Consider the following 22,396-nt stretch of genomic DNA (forward strand, 5'->3'; position numbering starts at 1 on the left):
GATAAGGTTCAGCTTCTCTCCCACCCATTCCAAGTCAAGATGTTTGTGATTTGCTAAAGAGCTCATGTGAACATTCTTGGTTTATTTTCTTCTAAGACCATTATATCAATAGAAAGTACTGTAAACCTCATGCACTTGATAAATTATTTGCCTCCCAAAAGATTGAGGACCTTTTGATCAGCTCTGTTCTCTGATTATGCTTAACAAAAATGCACAAGGATGGAACACAGAAGACTGAGCACTTCCCCACACTTGTCAAAAAACCAAACAATCTGTAGTGCATTAAGAGAGCTCTCTATTTAGTAGCAATTCAGTTATCGAATTTTTTCTTTTTCATTATAGGTTATGGTGTTAGGCTCTGTATCAAGTACACTTGTGCTAAAGCAATGGCAGTTGCCTTGTATGATGCTTGCTTGACAATTTTTTTTCTCTGAAAGAAGTAATCTAATTGATGGGGAAACCAATAAAACTCTTAAGCAGTTGGCTGATTCCAAGAATAAAAATCTGTAGAAATATCAAGTACTTTTTCAGTCTTTCAGCTCCATTGCGAAGCTCTCCAGCCAAGGAAAACTTCAGTTAAATCCAGCACCTTTTCTCTGGGATTTTTTCTTGAGAACCGAATCTGAAAGCAACCCTTGGCAGGCCGAACTTTTAAATCTGCTCACTTAATGGAAAATTCTTTAATAGGGGAACTGATCCACACACCAAACCTTTAGCAACAATTAGTATAGTTGTGACATTTTAATGTATTCCCCCTGATAACTAACTAATGTGAATTGAAAATCATTGATTTCCTATTCAAAGCAGCACTTGTTGTCAACTACTGCACTTGCACCCTATGTCGCATGCAGTGTTCAGTTTTTCAGTTAACTACACAACTGTGCTTTTTGCCCAGTTACGTGGATTTATGTTCAGCTACTGTGTAAAACAATGACTGTCAGATTACAGTGATGATGCTAGAATGAAATTAAATGATTAAACCCTTTTGTAAAGCATGTTCAGTTCACTAGTATGATGGGGGCAGCTTGGACCTGCTCCAGTGGTGCACAGATGTTGTTTAGCATGAGGACGAGTCACTAGAAGGTTTCCACCATCTGAGGAGGACCCTTGGGTGGGGTAGTGTGTGGCTGGGCTTCCTTTATGCCCAGCTCCCAGAAAAGCCTTTTTGAGCCAGCTAGCATCCAGATGGTTTTATGTTGTTTTTTGATGGCTTGATTTCAAACCTGAATACTATTTTAAGTATATTGTTTTGGTTTTTTTTGGAGCTGCTGTTCCTTAGTCTTGGGTCCATCAGCATTTTTCATTTCACACTTCTCCCTGCCACCGCACGTGCACACATGCACACTATGGCAGTCAGGCCGGATGGTACAAGAAGGTGATTTATTTGGGTTCAGGGATGTGGGCAAGCACAGCTGGTGCCAGGATTAGGTACCACTGCTTTATTTTGAGATAGCACTAGGGGTTCATTGGTGACTCCTTTGAGTTGCTTTCAATTTTTAACTTGAGAAACTTACTGAAAAATCTTGGATGAGGTCAGGACATTTTTGGGAAAAATGTTTACATGAAAGAAGGTTCGACTTCTCCAAACCAAGTGTAGCACTACTTCACTGGACAAAAGAACCTTCAAGACAAAGTAGGGGAGAAATGGTCTATAGTACAGATCTTGGATAAAACAGATGATCATCTCCAGCTTCTTAACCTCACACAGCATTTGCTGAAGTTTCCAGGGCCTGCTTCCTAATGTCCTGTCACTTCAATGGCTTAAAATTGTTGGCATTATGCAAGAGTCATTAGACAATCTTTGAAGATTGGAATATTCCATCCATCACCATGGAGGCAATTCATTACAGACTCAATTGCTTTTAGTGTAGAAAAGCTGGCGGAACATGTTTCTTTGACTTTTAAGAGTATACATTTAATACACATTGTTGGGATTCCCTTTGAGACCTACCTACACACATTGTAAAACAAAAACTAAAAAGAAACAAAAAAACACCTTTATCTGTGAAATTATAACCTGCTTTAGTGTTGACTTGTCTCTCCAGCAGCAAATAGTCAACTAAGGACTAGATGGTTTGTTTGTTCGGAGGCCCTGTAGTCCAGGAGTGCCCATCTGAGTCCCAGTTATCTCCCTGCTTCACACTTTGCTCCAGGGGAGAAAGGTTTTAATTTGCTGTTGGTCTCAACCAGCAGCAAACTACAATGCTCTGGCTCAACTTTGGCTGATTCATTTGGAGGACAGACCCAAGGATTCACCCATTTCCCACATACTCCATGCCCACCTGCTCTGGGTGGGTATAAGTGGGACCCTCTGTGTCCCTGATCAAAGGTTCAGGTAACTTATTTAGAAGTGTAAGAGGTGGGGGGGCCTCTTATGTGGATGTATAGTTCAAGCTACAATCTAGCCCCAAATGAGGAAAGGATAGAACATGAAGCATAACTTGTGATTTTTAGTAAGGAAAAACATGATTTTAATAAATCTTTATTACAAATAATATTTAAGTGATTGTTTAAAAATATTCCAGATTGGGAAGGGGTGAGGAAAGTGTTCTTCTATAATGCAGCCAAGAAAGGAGCCAGAACCAACAAGGGGCAACATGCAAAACGTTTCCTATCATAGGAATTTAAATTAAAGAAACTGGAAATTTGGCTCATCTTTGGTTTCTGGAAGCCTATTGTGAGTTAAATGTTGTGTTGTGTTATGATGAAAACTGATTAGCGCTCTTCCCTTCTAACTCTTCTGGGCTGTTGTGCAATGCTGGGAGTACTGATTCTTAGAGCAGGAAACACTGTCATTAGTTGTTGCATGATGTGCCACAGCAGAGAAAATAGAGGAACAAATGGAGGAATCCTGACAGTGGAGACAGGCAAATGGAGGAATAATTTGCTTAAACTGTTTATGGAATGCCTATTTTGCCGAATATTGCTATTCTACATCATTGCTTTATTAATGAACATATTGCTTTACCTAGCTTCCCAAGGATCGTCGGGGCAGGATTATTGCATCTTGACACTCCTATTTACAGTAGCTCCCATGTCAACTAATGTTTCATAAACTGAGGAATCGATATGCCTCTATATTTATTGACTTTTTCTCTCTCCGTTATTCTAGCTTAGCTCTACCGAAGGGGCAGTGTGATGGTTCAAACTGTTGGGGGGTTTTAAATATAAAATCCTTTGCAACCCAGAATTGATTGACAAACCGAGAATAAATAGAGAAATGCAACAAATACAGTTTAATTTTTTAAAGAAGGTTTTTGGGTCAGGGAGGTGCTATGTGACTCCTCTGTGTGATTCCTTTGTATAAATTAAGTAGGGAAGCCAGGTACCTAAATATTCCTCTTCCTGGTGTCATTTGATAGGGTCAGTGTTTTCCATTACAATAGTGTCCCCGATCATTAAAAGACCTTAGCGAAGGGTAAGATTATCTAGATTTTTCCTCCCTCATCCTCCCACCCATGCCAAATATGTGCCAATGACACACACAGCATGTACTACTGTAGAAAAAATAAATTTCCCCCTATTTATAGAATATTTTTCTCATCAACTCTTAACCAAAAAAAAAAAACAAAAAAAAAAAAAAAAAAAAGCACTTGTCTGGTCCCTTGATAGTTGAACTACTTTTCACTACTTTTATAGAATAGCTCTGGTCAGAAATCTGGGAAGTTGTTATACTTTCATTAACACTTCTCTATAAATAAAAAATCATGAACAAAAATTGTAAAATCCTCATCAGCTCTATTCCTGCCTTTCATGCAATTGCTTCATGGTCGCTCCTTTAGTACTGTTCTGCAGAAGAAGAATGGGACAGTAGGTTGGCTTTCTTTTGGCGTTATTTAGTTTTTCCTCTTTTTGCACCTGCCTCATACTTCTCATAGCACTTGAGTTGCTCGTCTAGCTTTGTTTTTGTTTTTGGGGGAGGAGACAGTAGGAGTCCATCACTGTGCGCTGAAGAACATGCCAGAAATCTAAGTTCTACTTTACAGGCAATGATTCACTAATTAATTCCTTTTAGTAGGAGGGTTTATACTAAACTGTGCTTTACCCTGTGGCTGTGCATTATACGTAAATAACCCTGGTGCGCATGTACATTCAATGAGACGTGGTGTCAGAAAAATTGCACTTCGTTTAGTTTGTATTGTCTCTCTCAATCTGAGCAACTCTGATCTCACTGGGTTTTACTCAGAAATGTTGTTTTTAATGCTGATCCTTTTAAAAAACAAACAAACCAACCAACCAGGTTTGGATTTTTTGTTTTAACAGGACAGCTGGGAAATTGTAGAAGGACTGCGAGGAGTCATGAATTATACCCAGGAACCCCAGAAACAGGAAGGCTACCTGCTGAAAAAGAGGAAATGGCCCCTGAAAGGCTGGCACAAGGTAGGTTTGTTGTCATTTAAACTTAACTCCCTTGGTGTGTTGTCCTTGTTGAAAAACTAACAGCAGAAGATGGCCTTTTAGTAGAAAATATATATATTGTATCATTTTCTGCTCTTCTATAAAAGGCTTCTTTGCATTTCTGATTACAGAGATACTTCTTCTTGAACAGAGGAATTTTGAAGTATGCCAAGTGTCAAGCTGATGTAAGTAGTTTCTCTGTGTCTGTCTCGATTGGGGCGTGTTGTGAAAAAGAAAGATTTAGAATGTCTAAACTACTAGGTGAATTAAAAATGTTGGTCCTGCCTATCAGTGCATCCCGTCTACCCTGCCTTAAGCATGAATACTAATTTTCTGTGTAAAATCTTTCTTTGCAGATAGAGAGAGAGAAGCTGCATGGCTGCATTGATGTTGGACTTTCAGTGATGTCTGTAAAGAAATCAACAAAATGTATAGATTTGGATACAGAAGAATATATATACCATCTAAAGGTAATTCTTTTCAAGGCAATTATATTCTGTATCTTACCAATTAAATTATAAAAATATGAAAGCATGCTGATGTACTTGATCTGTGTGAATGTGTTTTGGCATTTTAATAAAGGGTGGTGGAAATATTGGTTAACTTGATGAAATAAATGTTTTAAATTCTGTAGCAGATGTCAAATATGGTCAAACTTTATAGTTTGCTCAGAGGCAAATAGTCTCCTTTGTGCAATTAAAATAATCTGTACTACTGAAGTGCAGTTTCTGGGATTTGTAACTTCTGTAAAATCTTTCTTTAACTTTAAATTTGTCAAACACTAGGTCTCATACTTGGCAACAATTTTTTGTACTTAAATTTATTTATTCCTTTTTGTGAGACAAAAGGGGGGAGGGGAGAAATGGATCAGAGTAATTAGATGCTCTTGTGCTCGTGTCTCATATTTTCCATTATGTGAGAGCACTTGCACTGATCTAATCTATTAATAGGACATAATTAAGAAGGAATGTATTTACTTTATCTGTGGGCTATATTCTGTGGTTTTAAAGTTGTTAATCTAATGGTCTAAGTTGACTTAAAATACATAATTAGGGTTTTTTAAATGTAAAAAAAACCCTCAAACCTATATTTAATGAAGATTAAAGTCTTTTTTAAAAGAAAAGAGGTGTGCAAGTCAAACTGAAAACTTGTATATACAACTGTGGTATGTGTGAAGATTTAATACTGCCATGCTTCTGTGGGTTTAAGTTGAGTCTGTCCTCAAGAAGACAGGCTTACAAGACTTGTATTTAAGTTCATAATATTAGGCCCTATTTAGTATGCTACCCCTTTTTAGGATTGCACTTAATCACATACTTAAGTTCTATTGAAGTCAGTGAGACTTAAGCGTGTGCTCATTGTTGCCATGAATAGGGATGGATTCAAACATTTGTTTGTGCTTTCCTGAACTGGGGCCTTGGAGAGCAACTTTAGCTAACAGTTTTCCTCTTGAGCTGCTCCATTAATATATTCCATATTGTATCCAGGATAGTGAAGAGAACCATTTAGCAGGAACTCTTTACTGGTGCTCTGTCAAGAATTCAGAACCAATCGTGGCCACCTTGTAAGAAATAGCAAAAAAAAATAAGATCTCATTTTGTCTAGTAATTTAAGGTTGAACCATAACTCCCTGTCACACAACTTAACTATTTTCTGTAGGTGAAATCTCAGGAACTATTTGACGAATGGGTAGCAAAACTGCGTCACCACAGAATGTATCGTCAAAATGAAATTGCCATGTTTCCACATGATATCAGTAATCATTTCTTCCCATCCTGTACAACAGACTCTGGATCTGGTGTGTTTGACTCTGTCTCAAGTAGAAAGGTAATAATGAGCTTTCATCAAGGATTAATTTAACTCAATTTCCTCTATCAGTTTGTGGAAAGACCATATGGAGTTTTTGGTTGGGTAAAGGTTTAGACCATTTTACAGTTTACATCTTAGACCAATGTATAATTTTGCTTCTCAAGTGATTTTCTGTAGATTACTGTAAAGCTAACCGTTTTTAATATCATTTACATTTTTTTTAAAATTTTTCTTCATTTAAACAGTAATGAGACCAGTTATAATGTGTTAATGTTTGCATAATATACACCTTTTTATTCCTTTTGGAACATGTGAGTTTTGGTGCCAGAGTGGGAAACCTAACTCTAGATTTTTACTTTAAATTTAAACTTTCACCATTTACACTACTGTGGTGAAAATGTGTGGGTTTAGCATTAAAACTTATTACATTTATTTGCTATAAGAACTACAAAATATTAGTAATCTGACGTTATAGTAAGTAATTAGGCTTCCTTTCAAAAAGTGCAGTGATAATGATAAAACAGTAAATCATAAATTTGCCAATGTGTTTAATTGATGTGGAATTTTCTTTTTCGAGATAAGTTGTCCACACAGATTCTGGTCTTGGCGTGCTTGCACTCCATGTGCACGAGATTAGATTCTTTTGGCCAACTGTGCTTATTGGGGTCATGCCTGCATCATAGATCTTTGTGCTAACTCTCCCTCACTCCCCCCTCCTCCCGCCTCACCCCTGAGGGCATAAAGTGCAGAGTGGGGTCCCTCCGTTCCTTCGTCAGAAAGGTACCTGTGTCAGAGGCAAAACACCTTCAGTGTCTGTCTGCTTCTCTGTGTACTAGGCTTGTGTTAGTTAGCTGGTTAGTTAGTACTCTTACTAATTATTTACTAGTTCGTTATTTCCCATTGGCTTAAAACAAAGATCAGTTTAGAGTAGACGCACCCATATCACTGACATAGCAGAAGCTTCAAGACCTGTCAATGCTAGGCACTACTGGTACCTACTCTGCCTAGGGTAGGGACAGATAGAGCATTTCTTGGGACTATGTCGCTCTTTCTGTAGCTACACTTGGAAAACTAGAGAAGCCCATCTGAAGCTGTTCCACCTTGAGTGCTCGATGCATCCTCCTTGGACACTGAAGGAAGGTCAGAACTGGACCATAGTCATCTGGGCAGTCCCTCTCTATTTGTGCCCTGGTGAGACAAGAGTCTAATCTAAGCTCCCAGACCACTTCTTCTAAGAAGCTTGTCCCACTATTCCAACGTTAACAACTTCTGATGGGCAGAAAAGATCATCACTGAAGGGACAAGATAAATGCAGGTCACCTTCTCCCGGGCCTAGCAAGCAGAGATATGAGAGTCCTCAAACTTCTGGCTTTGTTCAAGTTCAATCTCCTAAGGGCCAAAAGCCTGACAAAGCCTCTTGAGGTACCCCAGTACCGATTACCAAGAGAACATTAGCAGTACCCCCAAAGACTGTGGACTTCTGTGTATGCCAATCCTTGAGCATCAATCTCAACACTGGGTACATTGGTATCCAGAGCCTTGGCACGGAGTGTTTCAGTACCTGGCACCCTGCTATCTACTACCTCCATATCAGTCATCTCAAAACAGTGTTACCCAGTATTAGCTCTCTTGGTACCCAAAGCATATATTGTACAAATGACTGAACTGTAAGTACAGGACCCAAGTCACCCCTCCTTAAAAGATTGAAGGTGGTGATCTCCAAGCCACCAGCTTCTGAGTTCTCGGTTCATCAGGTTAAGCAAGTATCTCCAGAACTAACCTCAACTCCTCAAGTAGGGTACTACTGATAGAATGACCCCTCCCTCATCCTCATTTAGGCACAGCAGGGACTCCTTTTCCACCATCCACCTTGTGTAACATGATGGGAGCCAGGAAGGGATTCTAGAGGGGATTCCATGAGCTCATAGGGAATATCAGGAAGCTCAATATCCTAGAGCTCATAGGGAATATCAGGAAGGATATTCTCTGTGTCCCCATTTCAGTATTCATATCCTTACCAACCATGGCCTACTGGACACAATGGGTTGGGCAGCCATAGTTTAGAAAACCTATATTTTCTGTCTCCAGAGCTAGGTTCTGCTCCCCAAAGAGACAGTATAGATCATTCCAGCCATGCCATGTAGTGTAGTCTCAAATACTAGTAAGGCAAGCGCTGGAAAGTGAGGAAGAACATCCATTGCAGTACCATCTCCGCATCCCCCTCAGATGAGGCAATGAATCCTGTTTAAGTCTACCTCAGTGGATGATTTCAAGGTGTTCCAGGAACATGGCAAAGACCCTGAATATGCCACTGAAAGTGGTACAAGAGAAATGATATCAACTTCTGGACTCTAACACCTTTCCACACCTGGCAGGCTCACCTGACCCACATAATGAGGGACTATTGGAGCCTGCAAAAGATTTTGAGCACATGCCAGCATCTGTTCTGGTCACACCCAAGTGAGCCAACAGATGGTTTCCAAATACAAACCCTTTTTCAGGGAATTTAAATGTTTCTAGTCATACCCAGTACTGGGTTTGCTTGTGGCCACTGTCCAGGAAATGTAAAAACAGGGACCTCCCAAATGAATACCCTAAGAGAAGAATGCAAAGAAATTAGACCTCTTCAGGTGTAAGGTGTACTCATCATTCAGCTTCCAGATGCATATAACTAATTAACAGGCTCTCCTCCCTAAGCATGACTACTTAAACTGGGATAAGTTGTCTAGTTTGTAGATCAGCTTCCAAAAGCACATCAAGAGAAGATGAAGGTCCTTATGATGGAGGACCAATTGATAGATTCTGCTGAACACATTGATACATGTAGTATGGCCACATTGGTGGCAAAATGAGTAGGCCTTTCTGGCTCCAGAACTCAGGGATCCTCTGGGAAGTCCAAACAACCATTGAGAACCTTCCATTGGAGGGCAGTGAACTTCTTAATTCTAGGATGGATGAGATCCTTGAGACTCAAGAGCAACTCTATGTTCTTGGGACTGGAACACAGTGGCCCAAAGAAAGAAGCAAACATGTCAACAATCTTCCTTCAAGTAGTGCTTCTTTGCCCAGTACTATTATCAGCCCCAGCAGACCTTAGTGCTACAGGGAAAGGAGCAGAAGTAGAAGTAGTTCCACTGGAGATGACTATTAAAGCAAGAAGTGGACTCCCTTCTACAACTGGGAGCAGTGGCATAGGTGCCAGAGAATAACCCTATTTCTGAAATCTGTAAGGCAGCTACATGGAACTCAGTCCAAACCTTTACAAGATGCTATTCTTTGGTAGCGATATCCAGATCGAATTCCTGCTGTGTTAGGGCTATCCTGCAGTCATTGTTTAAGTAGGACTCCTATTACCCACCTCCATGTTATGGATGATCGCTTGAAAGAAAGGTGACTTACCTCACAGGACCTGTGGCTCTTTGAGATGCATTGTCCATGTGGATCCCACGAACTGCCCTCTCTACCTGCTGCTACAGAGACCTACTCCTCTGGGATTCTGTATTCGCAAAGAAACTGTGGAATGGTTGGAGCCACTCCACCCTTTATGCATGCTGTTGGGGAAAGTGCAAGGCTATCTAGGGCACAGAGGCTCCCCCAGTAGACACTGCTGGCTGAAAGAATCTGATCACATGCATACCAAGAGCGGAACCTGCGCAGACAACACAACTTGAAGAACCAGAGGTATAGTAACGTAACTGTTCATTTTTAACATGAAACACTTTAGTACACTTTCAATTTATTTAAACCAGTTTCAGAGTCACCAGATGAAGATTTGGCCCATAGTCAATGTTGTAGGTTACAAATTTTAACACCTTGTAGCATGTTTGCATTCTAAGGGTTAACATTCTCTTTGTGAGTCAGTGGGTCCAGCTAGATGGAGCTCTAGAAGCACTTGCTTTCCTCACTGCCTTCTTTGGCAACTCCCTCCCTCCCCACTCCCCACGAAACACACATTTGTCTTTGAATTGTAGGACAAAAGTAAGTTTCACGTTATGGATTTTGGAGAGAGAAATGTAGAATGTGTACAAAATTGTTCTAAATTACATATCTTTATAAATACCATCTGTTTACATTCCAAAAGGTGGGTAAAATGTTTAATAGATATGGATGGCTACAGCTTTCAGCACTAATTAAAGAACTAGAGCAGCCGTCTAACAGAATTATTCGAGCAACCTATACGTGCATTAATGATAAAATTACTAATTGATATTTACTGTTTGGTTCTAAGCACGTTGTATTTAATACACTTTTTCTAATGCCAGTATATAAAATCAATTGTATCAATAGATAGTGTTCAATTTTGTTCCCACCCCATAAGTAAAAAGAGCAAGGCTATGTCTACAGTGACGGCGGCAAAGTTGCTGCTGTCAGATCGACTTATCTGGATCGACTGAGCAGTCAGTGATCCAGAAGTCAACATACTAAAACCACCTCCTCAAATGGCTTAGCACTGCATTGACGGGAATGCGGTTCCCATCAGTGCAGTGCAGTGAAGATGACGCGCAGAAGAGAAGCACAGAAGTCGACGAGAGTTACTCAAGTTCTTTGCGTAACTCCCGTCGACTGCCACCGAAGTGCCGAGGTAAGTGTAGACCAAGCCTAAAGAGCGGCAACAAGCTTATTAATATAGACGTATGGAAGAGACTTTCACATGAAGAGAGATTTAAGGCTTATATTGCTGAGTTTGAGAGGAGCAGAGCAAGAGGTAACATGAAAGAAGACTAAATAGGTGACAGAGGTCATTTAGGCATTTTCAATTAACCTTTCTCATAATGCTAGAATAAAGGGAACACATGACACAATTTCAAAGGAAGCAACGCATTTAAAACTGATTTTTAAAATAAATGTTTTATGAAACATATAATTAGCCTGTGGAACTTGCTCCTGCAAGATTCTACTGAAGGTAAAAAGCTTACTGGGATCCCAAAAAAAGGGTTAGGCACTTGTATAAATAGTAAGATCCTCTTTTTAAAAAAAAAAAAAAAAGTCCTGTAGCACTTTAAAGACTAACAAATTAAATTTCTGCAGGCATAAGCTTTCGTGGACTGCAACCCACTTCGTCAGATGCAAGAAATAGAAATCAGATGGGGGTGTGTGTATATATATATATACATCCAAGGGTAAGGAACAACAATGGGGAGGGTAGGTGTTAGCAAAGTCCGTTCAGTTAAAGTAGATGAGGCCTATTCACAACCATTGATTATAAGGTGAGAATGTGTGAACAGTGACAATTACTTCTTGTAATGAGGTAACCATTCCAAGTTCCTATTCAGTTCCAGCTTGATTGTATCAAGTTTGCATATGAGTTCCAGCTCTGCAGGTTCTCGCTGAAGTCTGTTTTTGAAGTTTTTTTTAGCTGGGGGCTGTAGGGGATGGCCAGTGGTGTTCTGTTTTCTTTGTTGGGTCTGTCCCTCAAAGAATTCCACCAGGATTTCTATAATTTCCACCCCACCATCAACCTCAGCCTGGACCAGTCCACACAAGAAATCTACTTCCTGGACACTACAATACAAATAAAGGATGGTCACATTAATACCATCCTATACCGAAAACCAACTGACCGCAATACCTATCTTCATGCCTCCTGCTTCCACCCTGGACACATTACACGATCCATTGTCTACAGCCAAGCCCTAAGATACAACCGGATTTGCTCCGATCCCTCAGACAGAGACAAACACCTACGGGATCTCCATAAAACATTCTTAAAACTACAATACCCACCTGGAGAAGTAAAGAAACAAATTGACAGAGCCAGATGGGTACCCAGAAGTCACCTACTACAGGACAGACCCAACAAAGAAAACAACAGAACACCACTGGCCATCACCTACAGCCCCCAGCTAAAATCTCTCCAACACATCATTAACACATCACAACAACCTATCCTAGCAGATGATCCCTCACTCGCTCAAGCCATGGGAGGCAGACTTATCCTTGCTTACAGACAGCCCCCCAACCTGAAGCAAATACTCACCAGCAACCGTATACCATACAACAAGAACACTAACCTAGAAATCTATCCCTGCAACAAACCCCATTGCCAGATCTGCCTGCACGTCGACTCTAGTGACACCATCACAATTCCTAACCACATCAGCCACATCATAAGGAACTCATTCACCTGCACATCTACTAATGTGATATGTGCCATCATATGCCAGCAGTGCCCTCCTGCCATGTACATTGGCCAAACTGGACTGTCACTATGCAAAAGAATAAATGGACACAAATCAGACATAAAAAATGGTAACATCTATAAACCAGTTGGAGAGCACTTCAATCTCCCAGGACGCTCTGTAGCTGACTTGAAAGTTGCCCTACTTCTACCAAAAAAAACAAACCCATCAAAAATAGACTCCAGCGAGAAACTGCAGAGCTGGATCTCATATGCAAACTTGACACAATCAGACTGGGTCTGAATAGGGACTTGGAATGGTTACCTCATTACAAGAAGTAATTGTCACTGTTCACACATTCTCACCTTCTAATCAATGGTTGTGAATAGGCCTCATCTACTCTAACTGAATGGACTTTGCGAACACCTACCCTCCCCATTGTTGTTCCTTACCTTTTAATGTGTATATATATACCCCCTATCTCAGCGGTTCTCAACCTTTTTTTCCCCCCGAGTACCACTCGGGTCAGGTACAGTCAGGTCAAATGGTACTTGACCTGACTGTACCTGACCCGAGTGGTACTCGGGGGGGGGGGGGACTTTTGGCAGCGGCGGGGTTTCGTGGCGGCGGCGGAGGGGGACTTTCGGCGGTGGCGGGGTTACATGGGGGAACTATGCCCTCTGCTGAAACCCTGCTGCCGTTTACCCCTTTTTGGCGGCAGGGTTTCACGGGAGTGGGTGGGTAGGGGGGACTTTCTGCAGTGGATGCGGTGGCGCGGTACGGCTCGCATACCACCCAGCCTTCTTCAAAGTACCACCGGTGGTACGCGTACCACCGGTTGAGAACCGCTGCCCTATCTGATTTCTATTTCTTGCATCTGACGAAGTGGGTTGCAGCCCACGAAAGCTTATGCCTGCAGAAATTAAATTTTGTTACTCTTTAAATTGCTACAGGACTCGTTTTTGCTGTATACAGACTAACACTGCTACCCCTCTGGAACTAAGATCCTATAGTTATTCTAGCTAGGATCGGAGTATTCTAAAACAAACTACCAACTCATTTCAGTGTTATGAAGAAACTTCCTCCATAAGCATGTTACTACTGCACAATAGGCCTTTATAGGGGGTTTACACCATGTTCTGTGGCATATGTTGCAGTTAGAGACAGGTAATAGGATAGCAGACTAAATCAACTATTGGCCGATACAGCATGGTAATTCGTATGCAAAAGATACTGCATGGTATCAATCAAAAGGCTACTAATGGCTACCAAGATCCTCATCAGAACGGCCATACTGGATCAGACCAATGAACTATCTAGCCCAATATCCTGTTCTCTGACCATGACCAATGCCAGGTGCTTCAGATAGAGTGAACAAAATAGGCAATTGAGTGATCCATCCCATTGTCTATTCCCGGCTTCCGGCAGTCAGAGGTTAGGGACACCCAGAGCATGGGGTTGCATTCCTGGCCATTATGGCTAATAATTATTGATGGACCTATCCTTCATGAACTTATCTAGTTCCTTTTTTGAACCATGTTATAGTTTTGGTCTTCACAGCATCCCCTGGCAACAAGTTCCACAGTTTGACTGTGTGTTGTGTGAAGTACTTCCTTAGTTTTGTGTCAAACCTGCTGCCTATCAATTTCATTGGGTGACCCCTGGTTCCTGTGTTATATGAAGGGGTAAATAACACTTCCTTATTCACTTTCTCCACACCAGTGATAATTTTTCTATGTCACATCCCCTCTTAGTTGTCTCTCTTTCAAGCTGAGAAGTCCCAGTCTTTTTAATCTCTCCCCATACAGAAGATGTTCCTTACCTTCAATCATAGAGATATGAACATTATTCAGTTCTTAAGATAACATCTGGTGAAATTTACCCCCGTTCCTTTAAAAACTTTAAATGTATCATGCAAACATTCATTATAAACTATTGGAGGTTTGTTCCTTTTTCTGCTGAGTGGGGATTGAGGAAAACATTAAAGGCAGGTGGTGTGCTATTCAATTTACGACACTTGTATAACTAGTTTCAAGTGTTAAACCTTTTTAAATCTACTTTTCAGCATACCTAGTTCTTCTTGTTGATTTCTTCTGTATTTGGCTTTCTCTTGCTGGTAGCTGCTAGTCAGCTCACTCCCTTATTCAGATTTTGATAGTGAAAATGTCCCTAAGGGGTAGAACTAAATAACAACGTGCATATCTTTGTTGGCTCATAAATTTGTGACACCTTTTGGTGCATGTAGTCTTCACCAGCTTTTGAACCTGGTCCTCTGCACCTGGATGTCTAAATGTATCTTCACCACCATAATCAACTGACTTTTATATTAATAATTCACTTCTGTTTCTTTGGAACAGGCAGGCAGTATGACAAAACAGAATTCATTGCAAATTGGAAGTAGCTTCCAGTTTTCTTGTCAGAGTAGTGAGTCCAGGATTCCACCTTGGCTACAGTCTTCTGAAGATATGGAAAAATGCTCAAAAGGTAATGTTATCTGAAGGAACTTTAAATTATTAAGTTATTTCAGATCTCCTGAATGTTACTGGAACTGACTCTGTGTAAGGGCTGTCCTCATGTAGTTGTTTACCTCTGAAAGTTATGGCGGTGGATTTGTTTCAGTGAATTATGTCTACATTTTATAAGAAGAGTAATTCTCAGATACCTCAATTTTAGGATAGCCAGCATGAGACCTCCTTAAAGGGGCCTGATTTTTTTCAGAAAGTTTTGGGCACCAATCTTCTGATAATCTGGCTTTGCGGTGTCTCAAACTAGGCACCCAGAAATTGAAGCATCCAAAATTACTCCTCATTTTTGAAAATGTGATGTCCACTGGGGGCCACCAAGTGCCAGCCATATTTACGGTCCAAAAGTTTGAGGTTCTTTTGAAGTTATTTCCCTGTAGAACAGTTACAGCGTGAACAGCAACATTGTAAGCTTGCTCCATCAGTATCTCTGTATTCTGACCTAGAAGGACTCACCTGTAGGGGGTGAGAGAAGGTAGTATGGTCTCCAAGCCTGTGATATCATTGCCCTCTCCACTAAGGGGGCTGATGAATGCCAAACTGTGGTAACAATCTTTGTGCTGCTGATGCCAATCCACTATAAACTAGACAAAAACCAAAAGGTGAATTGAAGTAAGACTTTAACGGCATGTAAAAAATATTACTTCCTGTGTCTCCATTTCTTGGAAACAACTGAAAATATTTTCTCATTCAAAACAGATCTCTCCTATTGTCACACATATTTATTGGAAATGAGCCAGCTGTTACAGAGCATGGAAGTTCTCCATAGGACATATTCAGCACCTGCGATCAGTGCCATGCAGGTCAGTTGTGAAAATTATTACTTCATGGAGGTGGGAGGGGTGTCAGGATGTTAATTCTTCCTAGTAATAGTATTTTATGACACCTACTGTTGTTTTTGTTCCCTATGTTAAGGGTGGATCTTTTGAAAGTCCAAAAAAGGAAAAAAGAACAAATAGGAGATGGCGGTCTAGAGTCATTAGTAAAGATGCTAAAGGAATGTTGCAGGTAATTGGAATGGTCTTCCCCCTCCCCCCCCCCGTCCCAACCCAACTTTCTCAAAATACTAACAACTGATCCTTTCTTGTTCTAGCACTTCCAAAGGAAATATGAATCCTTCTAAATCAAGTAGTGTGTAAGATTGGACTTCACAGTGCCTTGTCATTGAGCAAAATCCTGGTTCCATTTCTGTCCATAGCAAAATTCCCATTGTTTTCAAAGTGGCCAAGATTTCACACACAGGGTGTGTCGATACTGACAGTGGCAAAGTCGCTGCTGTCAGATCAATCTTTCCGGATTGATTGAGCGGGTCTACACAGACAGCTCAATCGATCAGGAAGTCCACGTTAGTAAACCACCCCCTCAAGTGCAATAGCACTGCTTCGACGGGAACACAGGTCCCGTCGGCGCAGTGCAGTGAAGACGCCACGCAGAAGGGAAGCACAGCAGTCGACGAGAGTTATGCAAGCTACTCTGCATAGCTTGTGTAATTCCCATTGACTGCCGCCGAATCTCCAGGTAAGTGTAAACCAGGGCACAGTCTCAACCCAGCCTCCGTTTCTGTGTCCAGAAGCCATTGCAAATCCTACACTACTATTTAACTGTCTGTTTACCTAGTGGCTTCCACAAATTGTGTTACTGGTTAGTTATAAATTTAAATGTTGGCACAGCAATATTCTCTACAATGCTCCCCAGGCCAAAACTAATATTTATACTAACTTTTTGCCGAATCTCCAAGTTTGTAACCGTTGAGCATGGTCTCTCCTATTTTTTGATTTGCCAAATGTGTTATCCATGCAAAAAACCATTGCTGATCAACAGCTGTTCCTCCCATGCTGTTGTCTAAGGCCTGATTGTACACTGCAGACACTGTAAATGTAAAACTTTTTCAGCTGGTAAAAATGACAAGTCAATGTCCTCCCTGTAGGTACCTACAGTATTTTCTGCCCCAATGAGACTACATGCTTCCAATCCTAATTTATCTACAATAGATTTTGGGGAAGAGAAAAATTACTCTGATGGCTCCGAAACCACAGAATTTTCTAAAATGCAAGAAGACTTGTGTCACATTGCACATAAAGGTAAGTGAGATTCTGTATGTTTCATGTATGGCTTATATGAAGTGTCAGCTAAAATAATAGTGTGACATCTGAGACTGGTTTATGTAGAAATTCTTAAGGCCTGGATAACGTCTCATCTCATCTCCTTGCTTCCCCAAGATATGATAGGCACTGAAATGTGGTAGCCTCAGGTCATTAAAATAATAGTTTAACTATCAAATTACTTTTTTTCTTCAAAACTTTGGATTTGGAACCCAAATACAGTCTGAGTCCTCTCCAAGTCCATAAAGTGTTATGGTTTCACATAATACATAAATTCATACTCATTTTATGTATACTTTTAAAAAAAATTGATTCCTTTTAAACTGACTTAAAGGGAAATTGAACTGCTTTTCCGTTCATAATACACACCAATGGTCTCTTGTCAAGGGCAGATCCTCATTAGACCCTGTGACCTCAGGGTAATAAGCCAGTTTAAATGGAATTGTTGGAATTTTCACTCACTATTGAATGATGGCGGCCTATCTCTCCCCAGTTTTATGTGTAATCACTCTAGACTCTGTTAGCTTGAGAAGAAGCAGTTGTCCTAAAATCACTTTTTATAAATGCAGCAATATATTGTACCTTTGTGCATGCATGAGTGAAAGATGGACAGAGAGAGAGTGTGGTCTCGTGCTGTCACACACTCCTCATGCGTACACTATTGCGCTCGCTCACTCTCCTCCCCCGCACCCCATTCAGGATGGTTTGCAGTATTTCAGAGCTAATGTTTGTGATGCAAGAGTTGCTATGGTAGTAGCCTATTTTTAGTGAAAACAGAAGAGTAAAATCTCATGTTAAGCAGCCAGAGGGCTAGCTCAAGCTGCCACTGAGCAGCTTTCTCTGCAAAAACACTTTTTTCATAGCTATACTTTGCTAACATGAAGGAGCCAATCTCTATTTCTGCCATCTACTATCACACCTCAGCAGTGTTTCTTTTTATCCGGGGGAGGGAGAATAAAGAGAATCTTTGTAAATATCTGGAAGGCTTTTATGAACCAGAAATTAAATGAATGCTTTTTGAAGCATTTCACCATTAATAAGGATATCTCACAGAAAACCCACTCTTTGCAAACATTCCTCATTTGTTTTTCCCCTGAGGGGGCGGTATGTTTTAGATACTGTACTTACATAAGGGACCCCCCTCTCAACATTGAGCTTTGCACAAATCAAATGTGGTCAAAATTTGATGTAATGTTTATTAAAAAAAAAAAAAAAAAATGCAGTAGCACTAAAGATGTTTTAAGAATCTTCTTCTTGGAAGAAATATTGCCCTCTTAGAAATAAAAATATGCATCATGGCTATATGGCATGCTTTATGCTACAAACCCAGATTGCAATAGTTGTTTTGTGTTAGGGTGATTGCTGGGTGCCATTTAACGCAGTATCTTTTTATGACGGGTATATAACATTTTTGTTAATGCTGCTTTATTTCACACTGCCTTGTTTATACTTATGAAATAGGAAAATAATGTTTTGAATGGAGGAGAGGGTTGTTTTATCTTTGAGATGAATTATACCAAATGTAACATTTAAAAGGCATAGTCTCTGTAATAAGTCTAAATACGTGCTGATACATTTCCTGGAGAGAGTAGAGATTGTTTATTAAGGTATATAATAATATATCATTGGAGACCAGACAAGTAATTTTAAATTTTAAGAATTTGTGCAGTGAGAGTAAAATCAGTCTTTAGTGTCACATCCAAAGTAATTTTTTTTTTTTTAAAAAGGTAACATTCTAAAATGTGTATTAGTGTTACCAGAATGGTTCTGCCCCTTTGACTCTGGGTATATTCCCAAATAATATTCTCTAAAGTATTCAGGAATGGTATAATGAATAAATACAGAGAATCAGAGCATGAATACGACTTACAATGCTGAAATACTGCATAAGAGCTCAAGAATAGTACCTACTTTATTGTTATAATGGTAGTATGCTGCTTTCCCTTCATGCTAATCTTACAACAATGTTCAGTATGTCATAAGTATTCCAAAAACACCTTACATGACACACTTTACATTAAACAATACACAGTTACACTATATGGGTGAAGATGAATGATACACAAATCACACCCCAAGGGTGTACATGGAGGATAGCATGTCACCCTTGACAATCCCAGAAGTTCCCCCAGCTTATCCTGGGGGGAATTTAGATATACCAGCTCACATATATAACTCAATCTGCTGCTGGGTTGGTAGAGGGTCCTTCTATTTTTCCTTCTGCCAACGGTAACCTCAATTTACCAACCAAAGTCTGGAATGTGACCAGAAGGCTAGCGCACACTTCAATCTGCCCTGCCTGCCTTGTTTTCCCAATTTCTACTGTCAGCTGCCCTGAGTTTTGCCTCTTTCCCTAATTTTGATCCTTCATCTCAGCTGGAATCTTGGCCACTGCCAACCCAAGCTGTGCTTTAGTTTCCCCAGACTTGGCCCTCAACTTGAGCTGGAGTCTTGGGTGCAGCCAATGTTGACTCAGACCTCAGTTTCCCCAAAGGTGGTCCTCAATTATGGCTGGAGTCTATGCAACAGCCATCCTGAGATGTGCCTCCATTTCCCCAAAGAAGGTGCCCCCAGGATGCTGGCTTTGCAGGCGCGCATGCACGCGCGCACACACCCCCACCACTGCCTAGGGGTACTCTTAGCTCTGCACCCTCTCATGTTTAGGGATTCCTCGCTCCCAGGCCAATCTAACTGAAGTCCCCCACATGCTGGGAGGGGAGGATTGCTCTCCCTCTCCAATCTCACCATGCTGCTGCACCTGGAGTTAGGCTGGCACCAGCAGCATTGATTCTGGTAAAAGAGGGCTTCTTTGGAGCTGCGGGGAGGTATTTGTACCCCCATTGTAGGAGGAGGTCTTAGGGGCAGCACCCCTTTTCTTGACAGCTGGACAAAGACCTCTCACATGGAGGCTGCGGGGCACACATTGTAATACTTCCGTTAGGAAATGCAGAATGGCTACATACAACTTAATACTGTACTTAAGAAGGCTCATCAGCCATGAAACCTTATAGTTGTGTATATTCTGTTGGGTTCACTACAACTGACATATGATTTAACATCAAACATTACTTTGGTATATCTCACTGGAGTTGGAAATCTGGATTTTGCACAGTGCTGTTGGAACACTACAGACCATTTCTTTTAGATGCATGATAAGTTATTCCTCTGCTCGTAGTTACCCCTGTAAAATTGAGTGGTATTTCACAAATGGCTTCCATAGACTTTGCAGTGCGTATGACATAAAAAGTCATTAGGATTATGACTAGGCTATTTTCTCTACATCATAACTGTAGGCAAAGATTTTCAAGTTGGGCACCTAAAATCACTAGTCCCTTTTGTAAAACTTGAGTGCAAGTCTCTTGGATCCTGGACCTGAGTCCTTTCTCTTGCAAACATTTGCCCATTTGAAAGCTCATTGAAAGCCAGAACTAGCTGTACAAACTGTGGGTTTCCTCCTAACGGAGACTGAGCACCCAGCCTTCTCTTTTGATGTTCACTGGGAATTGTGGGTGTTCATCCCCTTTCATGATCAAGGACTTTTCTTCACTGCAGAGTTATCCTGAGCTTTTATGTGTGTACATTTCCCTCCACACACACACACACACGCAAACCTCTGATCTGAGTTGGTGCTTTACACCCTGGCTAACTGGCCCATCAAGTGATATTGGCTAAAGTCTGAGTGAAGCTTTTACTTGGGATGGTAACCTGTCCACTTCTCAGTGAGGATACAGGCTAAGCCGGTCAGGGACTATTAATCCTCCAGTGCCTCCCACAATTCCCTCCACCTCCCCCTGCCCAGAAGGACAGACAAGTTCTCCGATTCACTGAGGTAGAATCATAAAGCAGTTCAACTTACTGCAGTGCTCAGAACCATGGCATCTATGTCCAAAAGTCCTAGCAACACATACAAGTGAGTGCTGCACCAGTCTGGATTCAGTAACTTAAATACTACTTTGCAAGGTGACTGCTCACACCTGAGCTTGGGTGCCGATCACCCAAGTTAACTCTGCAGTGAAGCTATACCCTTAATAGCCCTCTCCATTTACCTTTTCATTTGGCCCTGTTGTCCTCACTTCTCGCAAATCTTAGGCCCCCAATTCCCTCTGAGCATGTGAATTTCAGCAGCGTTGCCAACTCTATTATATCGCAAGGCTTCTGATATTTTGTTTCCGACCCTAAATCCCCAGCTCCTGGAGTCGGCTGAATGCAGTATTATTTTTTAAAGTTTCTAGCCATCATGGTTAAAGCATGAAAAAATGAACCCACGTATACCCCAAAATCTCAAGGCAAATAAAAAGAATCCAAAATGTATTACTTCTTGAAATCTCATGATTGTTAAGCTGATCTCATGAAATTTTGGGGCCTGACTCATGGTTTTTGAACACTTGAGGTTAGCAACACTGAATCAGCTAGGAATGGAAATAGCAGTATGAATTTTGCATAGCAAGTACCTACTAAATAAATTCAGTATCTTGTAGTTCAGTCCATTTAGTTCTTGTAACTTAAAATGAAATATCCCCACACAGCTCAATATAGTATGGCCCAATACCACAAAGCCCTGTTCATGAACAAACTGTTAGCCTGTTCACAGCTAGATTATTTATCCTGTGAATCAGTCAGCACAGTTTAGCCTGCCTCCTGGATTTTTCACTGGAAATGTTGCTTATTCAAGGAATGGGGGAAAGAACCTCAAGGAGTTTTGGAGACTAAAATCGTATTGAGGAATGGAAGAAAGTTAATGCAGTACATGCAGTTACAATGCTACCATTTATAATAAAGAATCAAAATACTTTGACTGTGAAAATACAGGAGCACAGAGCATTTGTCATATAAAAAGCATTTTTCCTAGAAAAAGTCTAGGTCTTAGGCGAAGTTACCCAAGGTTATATTTAGTGTTCTGTCTCCACAAGTCTTGTTTCTGTCACTGGATGTTAAGCTGCATTGAAATGTTGTTTCACAACTTGCTATACAACCGGTGACATTTTTCTCATTCTCTGCTTTTATTTTAAAAATTGTTTTAGCTTACTTCACCTTAAAGTCTGCTTTTAGCACAATCTCAGTTGAGAGAGAGAAATTGAAGCAGATGCTGGAACATGATGCAGTCTCATCTCCATCTGCACAAGTAGCTGGATTGAAGAATGCCTTATCATCCGTAAGTTATGTGTTGAGCTCAGTGAAATTCAGAGGGGTTAGTTATTACAGTTCATCAGATTTCTCGTTTTTTCAGTATCTTGGGTTATATTTAAATCTGAGTTTATTTTGCTTTAGTATTAATATGTATATAATGTTTCATATACTCTGCTTATTCCAAGCCTTGGAGGTGTGCATGTGCCCCTCAAATTGAGAGGACATTACTATGCAGAGTTAATCTATCAATTGTATGTTTTATTAAGTACTGGCTATGTTGTATTGAATCAGTGGTGCTGCTTGACAGTGACCCAAAGTT

The 22,396-nt window shown here is 40.6% G+C and overlaps 1 protein-coding gene across 6 annotated transcripts in view; it reads left to right on the top strand.

The window, feature by feature from the left end:
* The window catches only part of OSBPL3 (oxysterol binding protein like 3), a 124,081-nt gene that overhangs the window by 56,488 nt on the left and 45,197 nt on the right, over positions 1–22,396 (top strand). For all 6 annotated transcript variants that reach the window (XM_067562043.1, XM_067562046.1, XM_067562045.1 and 3 more), the window contains 9 exons: positions 4,264–4,380; positions 4,530–4,583; positions 4,755–4,868; positions 6,058–6,225; positions 14,684–14,810; positions 15,548–15,651; positions 15,764–15,856; positions 16,776–16,929; positions 21,972–22,102. In XM_067562043.1, coding sequence (XP_067418144.1) covers positions 4,264–4,380; positions 4,530–4,583; positions 4,755–4,868; positions 6,058–6,225; positions 14,684–14,810; positions 15,548–15,651; positions 15,764–15,856; positions 16,776–16,929; positions 21,972–22,102 — 1,062 coding nt within the window. The remainder of the gene's footprint in view (positions 1–4,263; positions 4,381–4,529; positions 4,584–4,754; positions 4,869–6,057; positions 6,226–14,683; positions 14,811–15,547; positions 15,652–15,763; positions 15,857–16,775; positions 16,930–21,971; positions 22,103–22,396) is intronic.

Source organism: Emydura macquarii, unplaced genomic scaffold (genome assembly GCF_026122565.2).
Source record: "Emydura macquarii macquarii isolate MOO-44397 ecotype Brisbane River unplaced genomic scaffold, CSIRO-AGI_Emac_v2 contig_2422, whole genome shotgun sequence".
Lineage (NCBI taxonomy): Eukaryota > Metazoa > Chordata > Testudines > Chelidae > Emydura > Emydura macquarii.